This window comes from Sesamum indicum, linkage group LG13, assembly GCF_000512975.1.
Source record: "Sesamum indicum cultivar Zhongzhi No. 13 linkage group LG13, S_indicum_v1.0, whole genome shotgun sequence".
In the NCBI taxonomy this organism is placed as follows: Eukaryota; Viridiplantae; Streptophyta; class Magnoliopsida; order Lamiales; family Pedaliaceae; genus Sesamum; species Sesamum indicum.
This window is the reverse complement of record NC_026157.1, coordinates 2110235-2127507: the sequence shown is the minus strand read 5'-3', so window position 1 is coordinate 2127507 and position 17273 is coordinate 2110235. Positions and strand designations below refer to the sequence as shown.

General features: G+C 34.5%; 3 protein-coding genes across 5 annotated transcripts; 2 read left to right on the top strand and 1 right to left on the bottom strand.

Moving 5' to 3' along the window:
* LOC105176137 lies at nt 4881-5712 on the top strand. Its single transcript, XM_011098850.2, has one exon. It carries the CDS (start codon nt 5008-5010, stop codon nt 5527-5529), a length of 522 nt encoding a protein of 173 aa, XP_011097152.1. The 5' UTR covers nt 4881-5007; the 3' UTR covers nt 5530-5712.
* Nucleotides 9468-12804, top strand: LOC105176136 (eukaryotic translation initiation factor 5-like). Of its 2 annotated transcripts, none has more exons than XM_011098849.2 (2): nt 9468-9613; nt 10806-12804. In XM_011098849.2, the coding sequence occupies exon 2, from the start codon at nt 11155-11157 to the stop codon at nt 12502-12504; it is 1350 nt and encodes a 449-aa protein (XP_011097151.1). In that variant the 5' UTR covers nt 9468-9613; nt 10806-11154; the 3' UTR covers nt 12505-12804. The 2 variants fall into 2 exon arrangements, with proteins under 2 accessions (XP_011097151.1, XP_020554270.1); XM_020698611.1 differs by lacking the exon at nt 9468-9613 and adding an exon at nt 9827-9848.
* On the bottom strand, nt 13145-16901 carry LOC105176135. 2 transcript variants are annotated; one of them, XM_011098847.2, is made up of 8 exons: nt 16805-16901; nt 16080-16410; nt 15006-15077; nt 14706-14773; nt 14459-14609; nt 14021-14101; nt 13860-13949; nt 13145-13642 (listed from the first exon to the last, which is right to left on the bottom strand). In XM_011098847.2, exons 2-8 carry the CDS (start codon nt 16287-16289, stop codon nt 13553-13555), a joined length of 762 nt encoding a protein of 253 aa, XP_011097149.1. In that variant the 5' UTR covers nt 16290-16410; nt 16805-16901; the 3' UTR covers nt 13145-13552. The 2 variants fall into 2 exon arrangements, with proteins under 2 accessions (XP_011097149.1, XP_011097148.1); XM_011098846.2 differs by lacking the exon at nt 16805-16901 and adding an exon at nt 16561-16636.

The window sequence follows — 17273 nt, the reverse complement described above, 5'->3', positions numbered from 1 at the left end:
CCCCTATATATCTGACTGTGGACCTGTTTAGTTCATAAATCAATTGGTGGAAAGGTTCAATTAAAATGCTTACTTTTATGAGCATGGACAGATTTATCTACAATAACATTCCATCAATAGGCACTAACATTTGAACACTTACCCTTATGTCCTTCTTTTTTATTCTCCCATTACACTTTGAATGTGTCATTGTGATGAGAATATCATTGACAGAAGTTGTTTGTATAATATTTCAAATAATAAGAGTGACTTTGTAGTTTTTTCCTTTTTTTGTTATTATTCAAACTTTACTTATGAATCAAACACTCATAAAATAGGAATATCTTTCTTTTAATTTTGTGTATTAAAAAATATGCACACGTATAGAGTGTTCGATATATGCTAAGTAGTGCATTATCGGTGGGGGTCAATTAAATCCATAATCTGAATCAACGACCGAACAGATTGGCTGTGGATTCAAGTTCTTACAGCACCCCTACATTTCTTGATACATAAGACTCAACTATAAATATGTACTTTCTCCGTTCACTCCTTCAAAATATGTTCTCAAACAGACTTTAATATCGAAAGATTTCAATTGAAATTTGTCCCAACGAATTCAAAGTATTCAATTTTAGGTAAAACTACAACGAGCTTCTCCGAGGTTAGGTATATATACAAATTCATTCATATTATTTGATAAATTATCAACACCCTCCTAATGTCAACAGCGTCCAATAACTAACTGAATCCATTAGTTTTCATTAGATTCTATCCATCTTTTTGTGGCGAACCAACCAACATGTTTTTGCAAACTATGAATTATAATTTTTTATTTATTTTTTTTACAATTTTTGTTTTAAAAAAAATAGACAAAAATACAATAAGGGCAAAGTTAACAATTCAGATCTCCATTCAAGGATTATATAATTTTATCAAATATCAAGGGGTATTGATAGTTTTTCAGAAAAGAAAAAATATTCATAATTATACAAAATCTCAAGAGAATATTTACTCTTAATTTTACTATATTTTATGTCTGAAATTTCAGTATCACCAGCAACCTCGACCAGAATCAAATATTCTTAAACATTATTGGTAGTAAAATAAAGAAGAATAATAGGTTCGGGTAGAGATCCCATCTTCATGATACATTTATTTATTTAAGCAGAAACGAGTGAGGGAAAGTTGGGAGGTGAGTTTGCATATCCGGCAATCATATGTTGCAACAGATCAGACCAAACTGTAAGTGTAAAACCAAAGCAAAGCTGTCGATGTTGCATCACAGGTCAAAAAGCTTCACTCCCATCTCACTGTTTTCTTGTCTCTTTCCTGTTTGTTGGAGTTTGATTAAAATATGTATAATCTGATTGGGGAAATAGCATTTTTCATGTACTTTTTGAGTCTCATTCGTTACGAAATTAGTATGTTTAGAATACTTACAAAAATTAATATCTTTTGTCCTCATCCATTTTTTTCTTTATAATTTAACGGTATAGTCACGTGCCTAGCACGTGGTCATTAAATATTATTGGTTAGAGGAAAAATCGGTCCTTCTTCCAACAGTAACATGTGAATACTCTATTTTGACTTACTTGATTCACTTATAGAAATACATGATTATTTATATTGCTTCTACTTGATTTCAACTTTTTTGCCCTAATTTTCTTTAAAATTTACTTTTTTCTCCTCAATTTAGATATATTTTCCCTCAAAGTGGTCGCAAGCCGGAAAATGCACCAATTTTTCCCCTAGCAAAAATACTTAACGACAATGTGCTGGGCACGTGGCCTATGCTGTTAAATTATAGGCGAAAAAGCAGATAAAGACCAAAAGTGCTAATTTTTGCAAGTTACAGGACTGAAAGTACTAATTCGGTAACAAATCGAATCAAAAAGTGAAGTGGGCCTAACTTATCGAAATTATTTCCCTTAGTCCTATTCAACTATATATATGAAATTTCTTGAGAAATAATATGGCTTTTATGAAAATTTTTATTTTTAGGGTAAATTACAACATACTCTCATAAGATTTGCCATAATTAATTACAAGTACCCCTAAAATTAATGATTAACAAATAACCTCTCGTGATAGTCTATTGTAGGAGTTATTTCTAATTTCTCATATAATAAAGAAATATTTATAATGATAGTAAATATTAGGAGAGTCCATTGTAACTTGCTTTTATTTTTATACAATTACTTGTTGAAGTAAAACAACTTATGGGAATTTAAATTTCGTATATAAACTTGTGATCGAAGTCGAAGAAAAAACTGTAATTCAAATCTTTTATTTATTCAAGTCGAAGATAAATGATTTGATCAAAACTATTAAATGAATTAATCTTAAACATGTATAAAATAAAGAATTATCGATAGATATTTAAATTTGAAGGAGAAATTGTATCGACTAACTCTTGTTAGAAAACTGACCGAAAAAACGCATGTAAGGCCAATTCATTCAATTCTGAAAAGATAACGGTCGTATGACTTGCACGTGGTTTTTTCTTTCAATTTCTTAACAAAAGTCAGTAGAACTGAAAGTATGACTTTGCAAGTTATATATAAAATTATTTTTCATAATTTCTTAAATAACGAGATTGAAAATATATCGGACCAGAGTGATTTCCGACCAATGCATATGTAAAAAGGAATTTCAAACATATATATGTTGCAAGACTAAAGAAATTTACACAATAATTTATAAAACGTCATTGTACTGGAGCAACTCTAAAGATCTCCAAAAGTCGTTGAAAAAATAAATAAATAGCAATTTATGAAGTCAATGGTAACATATATTTTCTTTTATGAAAAAAAATAATTATTGTTAAAAATGTCACATAATTTGTTATTAGAATGGGGTTTTAAAAATCATATACCAAAGTATTGGCAAATACTATTTGACAAAGCTATTTAAAATTGAATTATTTAATCCATAAATAATTTTAAAATAATACGTTGAATTTCTGAAGCTGAATAAATTTATTGAAGTTGTGAGGTTTGCAATAAATTAATAATATATATATAGCAACACAAATATTATTATTATTTTGTAAATATTGTGGTGCAATTCAACTACTCACGAGTTGATTAAACCCTAATTAGCAGCCACTCTTCTTCCATTAGACTTGAATTAACAAATAATTAGTAAGTCAAAGATTTTGATAAAATTAGGGGAGTTCTTGTATTTAATTAAATTCTAATGGAACAGGTCCAAATTCATAAAAATTAATTGGGTTGTATGTTACTATTGGCTGCAATATTAACGATTAAGACAAAAAATCATGGTAAATAATTATTATTAAGCACGCTCGATGTAAAAAACTAGTTTTCCCATCGAGAAAAGATTATTTGCCACGGTTAAGAGCCATGTCAAATGTTTTACCACCCTCACAAGAACCAAAGCTAATAAACAAAAGTTGTGTAATAATGATCAATAACTATTTGCTACGGTTATTTATTGCCATGATAAAATATTACATTTCTTGTAGTGTCAGGTGATAGGCGAGCCAATATTTAAGATGGATCCTTGCCGATTAATTAGTATAATTTGAAACCGTAGAGCCGCAAATTTTTAGAAAGGATTTAATTCTTTCACTCCCGTCCCAAATAAATTAGTTTCATCTCTAATATGGGATAAAAATACCATCGAGACGATCAACTATATCATAAAATATATTAAAATACTCAACTTTATCAAACATATAAATTATTTCAAACCACGACATGGGTATTTTCATAAAAAAAAATAATTTTTAATTCGGCTCGTAATAATAATAGTATACTATTTAATTAAATTATATTAATATAATTTATTTTTTATTAATAAAAAAATAATTAAACATCCCTTATTCTTTCCTACCATTTATTTTATTATAATTTTAATATAAATATCTACCTCTACTATAAAAACTTCCCTTTACAATATTATTATATTCACTAATTAATTATTATCATTTAATTCCATGAATGTTTTATATATCTTGCGTATCAAAAATAATAATACATACATCAATTGAAAGATTTTATATGAAGTAATTAATGGGATCCACTCTACGTACCTTCCTAACATATGAAAAATATATAAATCAAATGCATTTTCATTTTTGTACCTATACAATCACTTCAATCCAAACATATTTTTATTTTTATGTGGAAATTATTTAAAAGTAAATTCCACCCTGAAGATTGCTGACTTTTTTTTAAAAAAAAATAGTAAACATAAAACCAAAAATAAAACTAAATTGTTTTTCTTGTATTTTTCTTTTTTATTTTTGAATATAAATTGCAAGAAAATGAATCGGTACGTACAATCGTATGTGGAATATTCGATTTGAGTCTTATGTACTATGATTAAATCCATATTACATCTAATGTTTTGCGATATCATTTATGGATTGGTCATAATAATTATAGATTTCAAACGGTTCAAATACCTGTAAATAAACTCTTATCTTATTTTAATTAAATTAAATATAAAATTTTGAGTGAGCATTTACACGTGACACTTGAATCGTTTTTATTTTGTATAGACTATAATGGATCGTTTGGACTTAAGTTCGATACCCACTGTGGAACCTGCTATACTATAACTTTTAACTTAATGAAATTTGCTTTTACCCCCCAAAAAATCAAATTATTACAAGTAAGTTGAAGAAGGTTCCCTTTCTCTTTCCCAACACTCCACATTGAAGTTGGAACCGAACCATAGTTCAAATGATTGAACCAAACGTGTCTTAACTCCTCATCCTAAATTAGGAAGCATGTTTTTCCCCACCACCACCATCTGTTAACCTGCAAGATATGTGGGATCCACGCGCATCCATAATCATATATATCACCAACTGGAATTCAGCTTTTTCCATCCAACTTCCCCTATTTTCTTTTTCACAACTGGCAAACAGTCCCTTATTTCTCTCTCATCTCGACGTATATATATATAGTTGTCACATTCTCATCAACAACATAGACGCTACTTCTACTTCCGTTTTCTCTCTGATATACCTACTTTCACTTCAACCTTCAAGCTATGGGAAATTACGCTTCCTGCACTCTGTCCGGCCCCGTGAGCAAGAGTTTCATCAGGGCCACCAAGGTGATTTTTCCCTCCGGTGAAGTCCGCCGGATGTACCACCCCACCAAGGCGGCGGAGCTTATGCTGGAGGTGCCCGGGTTTTTCCTTTCGGAGGCCAAGTGTTTGCGAATCGGGAAGAGGCTTGCTGCTCTGGCTGCGGATGAAGACCTGGAGATCGGCGGAGTCTACGTGTTTTTCCCGATGAAGCGGCTGAACTCGGCTGTGACGGCGGGGGACATGGGGGCGCTATTCATGGCGGCGAATTCCGCCGCCAGGAGGGTGTCGAGGGTCTTGCCGGAGAGCGGTGGGGATGTGGAGGTTGTGCGGAGTGGTGGGAAATGTGCGGCCACGGGAAAGCTGAATTTGGATGAGATTGAGGAGTTCTCGACGCCGGAGTTCAAGCACAGATTGTCTATGTGCAGGTCCAAGAAACCGTTGCTGGAGACCATTGTTGAGGAGCCAGTCTGCTTGAGATGATGAGTGGTGATGGGAAATGACGGTCGTGATTTCACACTTGTTTAAAGATTACTCTTTCAAGTTTTGGCAAAGAGTTTCCTTTTTCCCTTTTTCCTATTATTTTTGGTAGGGTATGTGAGTACTATAAGGAATTTCATTTTACTATGATTTAAAATGATAATAATTGTATATACTTACAATCTATTCTTGTGGGAAATGTTCATAACATAATTTCCTTATTTTTTTTCTAATCTCTATAAATTAGGTAAAACTATTAGAAATTGGTAAAAAAAATAAAATTAAATATCATATCAATTAAAACTCATCGAGAGAATCTGATTATTATAAAGTGTATTTGACTTGATGGATTTAAAAATCCGCGAGACATTTGGGAAAAGGATTTCGATTTTCGAATAACTACATTCGAAAAGAATTTAAAATTTATCAATATTTAATAAAATATGGTTTAGAATTTAAATTGAAGAATTCAAAATCCTTTAATATAATGATCCAAATTAACAAATTGAAAAGATTTTATACTTTCAAATCTTTCAATCTAAATACAACCTAAATATTTCTATCAAAATCTGTTTAAATAATTATTAAATTTGATCATCGTAACTCCACCAGCACATTAGAATCCAAGTCACTCTAGTGTGTTCAGTGTAACTCCACCAAGACACTATACTCTGACCACCTTCGACTAACAAGACACCCACGTAAAATGACGAGTTTTTACATTATTGTTCAAAAAATTTGAACTCGTGATATGAAAATAGAGAATCAGTATATTGGAGAAATAAAGCAAAATTCTCCAAAAATTTTGTGTGATTCTTCTATTACACTTTTATATCACATTAATATGTAGTTGGTGTGTATTTTTTAAAATAAGAAAATATAATCAAATTAAATTATAATTTAAAAGTGAAAATCCATACAATACACATATGGATGCAATATCAGTGTAGGATAAAAGATCCTTCACCCTCAAGATGGGAAAAATAGAATAAAATCATGATGATATTTGATTCCATTTTTAGTTCTTTTTTTCCCCTTATTTTGAGTGAATAAATTGTTATAAAAATTTGCTTTGAAAGTCAGTGTTTTATCTAACTTTAACTGAAAATTTAAATGGGTTTAGTTAGTGAAGTTGAAGCCACTTGGAATTAATATAATCTATGTAAAATGTAGATGATTTTGGTGTGTTTTAATTCGGCAAAAGGAAGGTAAGTAGTCGTCTCATATTGCATGCTACCGTCCCACATTAATGATGTGACGAGGGTAATTTATAAAGGATAAAAATGCCTCTATTTTTTTAAAGGAATTTACAATTAATGGTAGGATCTGCGCGTGAAGACGACCCGACCCGCCTGACCTGCTCACCGTCGGATCACCTGACGTCAGGACGCCCAAATGATGCCACGTGGCGCCCAACTATGCGGTACCCTACAACTTTAAATACTGACATTTATGAATAATTTTGGCAAGTGCATTTATCACGTTTTCTTGATCTCACTCACCATTGATCGCTTTCGATCCCATTTTTCTAACTTAAGCATCGGAGGGCCTTAGCTGGGGCTACCCGACAAGCCTTACGTTTGTTCTGTCCTCGGGATCTACTTGTAGGGAGCTCGAGAGGGGATTCAGTGACCCGGCCTCAGGGTACCAAGTCCAACGATCAAACCCCAAAATTGTGCGACCTGCATCAGGTCGATTGTGGCTCTTCACTGCCTAGTTGTTGATCGAACTAGTATGGTGACTCTGCAACTCCATCAAAAACAATGCATGTAACATTTCTCTAATCTCTATTTTTACCAATATAAACTACAATTACGTCGTGAATCTCTATTGTTAAAAATCAAAACAGTCAATATATCAATTATCTATATTCAACATCTCAATTATCAACAATCAATTACCGTGTCAATATCGACAACTATAACAGTTATCATATCAATTATGATACTAATAATAATCTATAATTACAAATAACTATTGTCAATTTGTGGTAGGATCCATAACCTACTTTGCTACTACAGTAGATGCAAAATGTCAGCAGAAGACTTCTCTTATGTTTTGTATAATTGATAATATCCAAAACCTAATACAAAATATTACAATTATGTTTTAGGGTAAATTATATATTTTTTTATTCGAGCTATGCTTGTTTTTACACTTTGTTATTTATTTTTATTTTTTTTTGTCAACTACCATCTCAACTTGATGAATTTACACTTTGTCAAACGCTTTTTCTGCATGCACTGTACATGTTATATAAGGGCCATGTATGGGTAAAATATTATATGTATAAAATATCTCAACTTTATTACATTTAAATACAAAATATGTGAGATCATACCATTTAACCCCCTCAATATTTTAAAATATTACAATTTGGTCCAAAGGCCATTTTCGTCTGAAAAGTTGGTCAAATCATAGCAAATTTTTTTATCAGGGGTATATTGAAAATAATATGTGATAAATTCATCGAAACCCTACCAGTGGAGTTAAATGTACAACGCAACAAACCTCAAGGAGAGTAAGTGTAATTTTTTATCTAATAAGGATAATATTTGTAATTATGTCAAACCTTAGGAATTGTTGATACAACTTACCCATTATTTAACCAAGGGGTGGATAAAACAATTTACACAAGAAATATGCTCGAGCCTTGCGCATAAACGAGTGGGAGATTAACGACGTTTCAAAATATTTTAATGTAAAAGTAATTCAAAGCCAAATACTTGTCGAATCAGTTGGTGAGAGTGTACAACTTTCAGTCAAATGATTATCAATTCAATTTTTTTATATCAATATGAATATTATATCAATGAATAATTTATAAATATCCCAATAAACGGTATATGATTGAGGAGACATGCACTAACACGTGATGATGACTAGAGTCAAAGCCATCCAAATTCCATTGTACCCCTAATGAATCCAGCCCAATGATCTTATTTTTGGAACGATCCGTGATTGAGTGTATTAGCCCGATACATACTGAAACTTTTGACATATAATAATCATCTCAAAATGGTGGTAATTACGATTTTTGTGATTTGTGATATTTTCACAAACAATTGTCTTACATGATAAATAACAATAAAATCAACAGCAATATCGTTAGCTAGTAACACATGCAATTCAATATTCAACAATATTGTCCAATAATTAGGAATAAATAAATGCATTACTACTTAGTCATACTCGAAATGTATCACCAGCACAACCCTGACTTTGTATTTGAATCGACGGATTTTATTACACTAAACTTCACCGTACATGGCTTTTTCGAACATATATAAAAAAATTATGGTGCAAGATAAAGAATATGAAAAGAAATAATCAAAGGTGTAAGGGGATAAAATAAAAGAAGTTTGTAAAAAAAAATAAAGAATTGTGGGGTAGTGAATAAAAATACTAAAATTACTATTTTAACCTTTTTTTAAAAAAAATAGCTAAAAAATAAATTCAAATATTTAGAATTGATAACTCAAAATGTTTTACTTCATAATGGTACCACAAGAAATTGGGCTTCTCAAGTTCTCCAAAATCAACAAGTCAGGGTTGAGACCACAACCCAAATTGATCGACAAGAGAAGTATATAATTAGCATATTATTTTTTTAGGATTAAATTACATAAATGATCCTAAAATTATATTTAATTACATAAATACCCTATACCTTCTATACAATTATAAATACATTTATGAAAAGTGTTAGTATAATCCACGGTGTTAATTTTCTAACGTACCTTATGGGGTATTCTGTAAAATTTTCCATAAAATAAGAGATATTTTAATAATATAAATCATAATATTAAAGGGATTATTTATAATTTTATAAAGAATAAGGATATTTTTTGTAATTAAAAATAATTTTAAGGGGTTAATGTAATTTTTTTTTTTTTTTTAATTATGTTGTGAGGGACAAGAATTTGGGAGAGGGTGACACTTAGAGAAGCATCTCTATATATAATACAGCAGCTCGCTTGGCCGCCTCTCGTCCACTTCCCCCTTTACACCCCCAAACCCTAACCCTAAACTCTTTGTTTAGTGTCTTTGTTTTCTTTTACCAGTGAAGCTAGGGTTGGCTCGATCGGTAAGCTTTAACTGGTTTATCTTTCCTTCTACTTTGCGGATGAATTGTTTGCTGCTGGATTCTAGATTTTTTGTTTGAATTTTTGGAATCGAATTGCATCGATTGAAGAATGTCTCATTTGCTGTTTTCAGGAATGGTTGTTAGGTGAATGGGTGCGATTGATGATTCTTTTAGTTTTTATGTTGTTGAAGTTTGAGAGTATGCCGATTTAAGTCGTCTTCTTGAAAATTTTTAGGTTTGTCTGCTGTATGACTTTATTGGGTTTTAAAACAGTTGTAATGATTTTGACGAATCTGTAATTCTTGATTGGTTGAGGAAGTTGTGATTTCTAAGGAAGTACATATATGAGGGAATTAAAGGAGTTTTTCAATTTTCCAGTTCCCAGTGTTCTAAACTTTTCTTTTAATTAAGTTACTTTTTTCAGTAACAGAATTTGATTCAACTCTTATTCGATCTGAGTTTGATACTTTTCCTAATGTTAATATTTTGGCTTGGTGCTTTATCCATGTGCATGTCCTTGTAAAGTATTTTGTTAATGTCTGCTGCTGCTGGTGTCGTTGAACACAATTGTTTATTGATATTGAGTTGGCTAGATGTGGAGTGGTTTTGGGTTGGTAAATTATTGTTCAAATATGTCATGGTAATTGGTGTTATTTGGCATTATTGATGAAAATTCTTCTCCTGTTGCTGTCTCGTCACTACATTTCTTCTTGCTACATCCAGTCTATCGATTCAGGAATTAGTGTTGATTTTCTGACATGTTCACTTTAGTGACGGACTCGTTGATCATGTTGAATTTTCAAAGCTTAAACTAATTCAATGAACTGATTATTTCTACTTATGTTTGCTTTCAATTATTCTTTGACCTTTTTGTATAGTTGTATGCACACTCCAATCTTTAATGCGAATTATAATTATTTATGATTTTAAACCTCATTAAGTGTGGTTTACAAATGAGAATATGAATGGAATGAAGTAAAGGTGTGTCCTCTTGTTCATTCTTAAAAATGGTACTGAAAACTTGTAATGACTATGTCATGCAACAAAAGTAGAAGATTGCTTTGACAATCCTTAGATTTGTATGCTCTTTTATGATCCAAGCTGCTTTCCAGTCTCTTATTTTGAAATCTTCAGAACATTTTTATTGTGACTGTGTGGCTTTTGTCCTAATTTTCTATGACTCTGCTTTCAGGTTCATCTGCTCTGTGCAGATCTCCAGGTTCAAGTGTGTCGAAGCAGAAGCTACTTTTATGTCCGAACAAGCCATTCTCTACTTGGGATCAGTTGGGTTGCTTGGAGAATATTGTCCTTCAAGAAAAAAGAACCCACATACTCCTGATAGCATTAACTGTATGCATCTCGGGTCATTTCTGGAGCACTCAGGGTTTTGTGGTTGCAACATAGCGCGACCTTTCATTGTTACAACAGATCAATCCTTTCATTCTCAGAAATTCTCGAGTAACATCTGCTCACTGAGAACCAGCTGTTTCTGTTTGTGACATACAACTATTTCATTCTCAGAATTTGTGCTGGAGAAAAAGATGGCTTTACAAAACATAGGTGCCAGCAACAGTGATGATGCTTTCTACAGGTATAAAATGCCCAAGATGATTACCAAGATAGAAGGTCGTGGAAATGGCATCAAAACCAATATTGTCAACATGGTTGATATTGCTAAGGCTTTGGCCAGGCCAGCTTCTTACACTACAAAATATTTTGGTTGTGAACTTGGAGCCCAGTCTAAGTTTGATGAGAAAACTGGAACGTCCCTTGTCAATGGAGCTCATGACACTGCCAAACTTGCGGGTCTTCTGGAGAACTTCATTAAGAAGTATGTGCAGTGCTATGGATGTGGAAACCCTGAAACTGAGATTCTGATCACGAAGAATCAGATGATACAACTGAAATGTGCTGCTTGTGGTTTTGTATCAGATGTGGACATGAGGGACAAACTTACTACTTTCATTGTCAAGAACCCTCCTGAAGCAAAGAAGGGGTCCAAAGACAAGAAAGCTCTGAGGAGGGCTGAGAAGGAGCGGCTCAAGGAAGGTGAGGCTGCAGATGAGGAGCTTAAAAAGCTCAAGAAGGACCCTAAGAAAAAGGGTTCATCCAAGGATGGACCAGCGAAAGTTGGCTCTACCAGAAAGAAAGCTGGCAGTTCTGACGAGGAACGCAAATCACCACCTAGAGGCCTGGTTGATGAAAAGATAGAGGATGATGAAGATGATGATGATATCGAGTGGCAAACTGACACTTCTTTGGAAGCTGCCCGCCAGCGCATTCAAGAGCAATTGACTTCTGTTACAGCGGACATGGTTATGCTTTCTACTGATGAGAAAGAGAAAAAGGCCAAGGCAACTGATAAGGCACGTGACAATTCTAAGGTTGCTTCACCCACTGTGGAGAACTCTGTGGCTGAGAATGGGAAAACAAGTCAGAAAAAACTTGTTGAGGAGGTTAGAGAAAATCTTAAGAAGGGTATTAGTGCGAACAAGTTACAATCCTTTTTAGGCTCACTTCCTGGCTCTGCTCAAGAAGTGATGAATGCCCTGTATGAGGCACTACTGGATGGTGTTGAAAAAGGCTTTGCAAATGTGATTAGCAAGAAGAAGAGCTATCTTGCTGCTGCTGTTGCTCAGGGTGAGGACTCACAGTTGTTTTTGCTTCGAGCTATTGAAGAATTTTGTGGGAAGCCAAACCCAACCGCAGTGAAGGAAGTGGCCCTTGTTTTGAAAGCTCTGTATGATGCAGATTTGTTGGAAGAAGAAAACATTGTGCAGTGGTACGAGGAAGGAGTGGCTGGAAGCAACAAGGATTCTTCTATCTGGAAGAATGCGAAGCCCTTTGTTGATTGGCTCCAAAACGCGGAGTCAGAAAGCGAGGAGGACTAAGTTTGTTGGGTTTGCTAGACATTTCTCATGCCTTCTGTTTCTAGGAAAGGATTATTCTGCCTTTTGATTCATCCAAGACTCTTGGCATTACAATCAGACCGATATGACCTAATCTGTGTAAACTACTTTACTATGTTGGTCATGCGGTGATTGGTCTGTTTTCTCGGTTTTCCTTCTTTATTCAGGCCTTGTTATTTTGGTTCGACTGTTCTGTTTTGTGCCTTTGTCCTTTCCATTGTTGAGTTTCAAACTTAATGGGAATAATCATGTTTCTTATGTTTTCAGTTTTCTCATTTTATTTGTTGATCTTCACTTCAACGGTTTAATATTTCTTCTCTGGTTACATGTTTTGATCTCCTGTCTGCTGTGTGGTGCAATTAAACATTCATGAATAGAGTACGAGATGCACCTAATTGGGTGAAACAGTGACGGAAGTTGTAATTGAGCTTCCTCAAAGTTGATGTATTAGGGTGTCTATGATATTCGTAATCTCATGCAAGTTTATTATGCCAGGTTTTTCTTGTCCTGCTGGTTCTGTTCACTGCTTTCATGACTAATGTATGAGGCTTAGATTCTTCATGAAAAGACCAACAACTGAAACAAAGCAAAATAATAGACAAACATGAATTACCAACTAGAAACACACGTATAAGTGGAAAGGAACGCAATACAGGGTACTTCACTTTCTTGACGGAGTATTTCTCCTTAAAACTCTTAGCATTGCTATACCAATTAATGTTTCATTGCGGAGTTGGATCTCTTTGTTTCTTCATTTCCCTTCTACTCCTATAATATGTACGTGATGTGATGTTTACATTTGAACGTCTAAGTCCCCAAGCCGACCCAACTCCTGACCGGCGAAGAGTCTCATACCCCTTGATCTGGCTCCTAGAACAAAGCATTGCCTTTGCACCAAGCAAGGTGGTGCGACATACATGGATCAGATGCAGTATCGCATGCTCGATTCCAATCTTGCTGTCATGGAACCTTCTTTGTGTACTGATGTCAATCGTGTCATACTAGCCTGGCAGCATAGCAGATCAAGCAATTATGGGACGTGAATGAGATGTGAATGCTGTTGATGTTGTGCTAGTTCATTCTCTTTTTCAGAAGATGGTAGGGGGAAAATGGGGGACTCCTGGCAACATAGGAGAAAAAGAAGATTAATATCGCAAAAAATGAGTTCCAGCAGTTTTTAAGGCACAAAATTCTGCATTCCCAGAAGTTTTAAGTGCACAAGAAACCAATTTTGAGGGCAAGAGCTCAAAGACGCGAAAGCTATGGCAGCTACCTTACAAGGGAAATCTGGCCTAACAATTAACCATGCTACAAAAGCTTTTTAAACGTCTAACTACCTGGTGGTTTCGCCTACGTTGTATGGCCGTCAGTGCCTTTACCATGATATAAATGGGCAAAAGAATTCCGACCATACGCAACATCAGTAGCTGCAGTAGCAAATAAGTTGTGTGAGACTTTGCTCTTGCTCAATATATGTTAGTCTAAGGGAAAGACTTACCGTGAACAAAGAAATAGAGTATTCACCGGCACCATAAATGATGAATGGTAGGGTGTGACGTAGAGCCAGAAGCACTATTAACTACAAAGAGAGAAGCGAAAACATTAACTGATTGAACGAAAGAAGTGTTCTCTCTGTAGAGATATTAACGTAAAGAAGGTGTGTGCAGGTAACATGAACTTGGGCCAACAGAATGGATAATACAAATGGATGGAACCACACAGAAGCTCATGATATTGTCAGAATGGATGTCCCAGGAATCATGTAGGAAAAGGAAATGCTACTGAAGGCTACTAATTTATATACATTTGGAGAGATCTAATATGCGGATTTGTACACAAAGATGCATATATGTGTGCATATACTCGCGCACACACGCACAGAGAGAGAGAGAGAGAGAGAGAGAGAGAGAGAGAGAGAGAGAGTGTGTGCGAGTACAATCACTGCGACTACACGGCAACATATCAGGCTTCTTGAGGTGGGTATTGGATACTCATCAAAGTATGGATCCAGAAAATTTTCATCTCTAGAGACCATCTCTGCTAGTTCAGAATCATGCATGTCACTTCTGGAAATTGTCCAATCTCCCCTGGGATATTACATCAACCAGGGACTTGTCAATAAACAACAGAAACAAAATATGAGGCAAGGACCTATGTATCAAGATACAGATTTTTTAGTGCACCTGAAGTTCATCGGGACACCACCATAGTGAAACAAAGGAGGTGGTGCTGTATAACCTGGCTTGAACTGCTGCAACCTCAGATTGAATATAAAAACATGATATAACAAAATTGCTTCAAGAAGGTATATAGTACGTAGACTTGTATTAAGATTGAATCTATATTAGTAAACGGATTGTGTTATGAATATAGATCTTCACAAAGAATTGGTCCTTAGGATTATATATAGGAATTAACTTGCGTGGTTTATGTCAATTGTATATCAGTTCCAATTACAACGACACATTTCTTAAGAAGCACACCTGATGACAAATCTCGCAGATAGTGTCACCTTTCTCATTGCACCACCTTTGCACGCACTTGTGATGAGCGTACTGAACACAAAGAAGACACCAAGTAGGCATTTTGACACTAGAGTAATAAGAATTTGCGCTCTACCATATCACTAAACTGTCAACATTGAGATCACTAAAAACCATAAAAAGACTCTATAACATTAGCATGTGATGATTTCAGATACGTTGAAGTCATGAGAATAGCCCAAGGTTCTTATTACCATGTAGCTAAAGAAGAAAGAATATACACATAATCATGACCATTTCCAATTACACACAGCTCTTGTTTTGATGCGAAGTGTAGCTGCTACGGAGTTGTCTAGTTACCAGAAGTTATCTTAATGAGGTAATTGCCCTGCACTGATCAATATCAGGGCACGGTATCCTTGATTGCAAACTGCAAAAATAACACCACCATATTAAATGGATATTTCCTTTCCTATAACTTACGAGTTCCAAATAAACATTCTGTTCCACTATGCATATGAAGTTCTACTTTTTCTATTTGGTAACATATTTTCTAGTCATTGCACCCTACCCCTAAGGAAGGAAAAGCCAATTCAACATAGCCCTAATGGAAGTGCAATATGCGAGTGCGATTCTAGCGTATGCTCGGTTCATACACATTACACTGCTCGGAAGGGATGCTGTGCTCGCATAACGACCATATAAAGTGAGTCTCAGCTAATTCTTGCATCTCTTCTCGATCTCAAGTATAGGATCCCAACTGGGGAAGGGAATAGATCCTCAGCATCATTTAGTATGTTTAATCAAAAGATACATCATGCTTCTAACTATCAGAAGTCTTTATACTAAGATTTTAAGCTAAAGCTCACAGGAAAGATAGATTTTAAGGATGCAGTTGAAAGGACAGTAAATATAAATGAATCTGCCAGTGGGAAGATGTTCTTGAAGAAAATTAGACTTACACGGCAAGGGTCTCAAGTTAACTGATGGCACTTAAAACAGTGAATCAAAGTATAAGAATTCTGTAAATTCAGTAGCAGAAGGCTAAAGACGATGCTGAAATCTACCACTAACCTTCAAGCTCCCACGACAAGAACAGGGTATCTCCATGTTTGAGTCTTCATCTTCATCATGGCAAATCCTACACTCAGCCAATTTTCCAGGTGATGATCCTAAGTTGAGATCCAGCCTATCGAAGGAAAAACCATTTTTACTCTGGATAGCAGCTTCTGGGGTGGATTCAGTAAGCAATTTATCTACCAGCAGTACAAAATGATCCCCCATTCCTTGAAACTACATAAGACCTCAAAAACTTTTCAAAGGAGTATGCACACGCCTCAGCGCAACCTCTTGTACAATGGAGTCTTTCACTTGAGCTCTAAACAGTGATCTCAGGCATCTAACACTGCAACACAAATATTTAGTTCATCGAACATAAGCAAAACTTAAAAGAATCCATTCACTGTCTTCATGGTGATGAATGATGTAAATGTATTGAAAATAACCATGATCACCAGTAGCAATTCACAAGAAAATGAACATAATTGTACTTAACTCGAGATAAGGAATTACTCAGATTGGAAATTCTTGAGAAAACAGATATAAAAAAATGAACCGGATGAAAGATTAAACCAGCAGGGAGTCGGAGATATTTGGGACATTGGAGACATATATACAAAAATGAGGGGAAATGACAGAAAAGGAAAAGTCACCTTTTTGAATTCATGGGCAAAGCAACTACCTTTTAAGGTATAATCAACGAATGAACAGGAACAAGAATATGAGAACGGAAAGCTTACAAGAATGTGATGGGAATTTCTGCAGCAGAAGCTACCTATTCAACTTATACCACTATCACTCTTCTTCTTGCTCATCATCCCTTTCTTGAACTACCGTGTGTGTCTGTGTGTTTTTCAGTAATGAAGTTCAAGAGGTTCAAACTTGAGACTTGTCACCATTGTTAAGAATTCATGGGTTCTACTTCACATGATGATCCCATGCCACAGAGTACATACATACATATATATATATATATATATATAAATACTCTCTCTCTCTCTCTCACACACACACACAGCGACAGAGGTGCTTCAGTGTTCTTCTTCCACTTCCTCCACACCAAGAAGTGGGGAGAGAGATATGAAAGCAGAATTTCTCGACTGAAAATTTTGTAACTATTTAAATAATTACAGTTCACGTTGCAATCATATATAATAATGACTGAAAAAGTAAGTATGTATTTTGAATTTATCTTTTGCACAGATATCT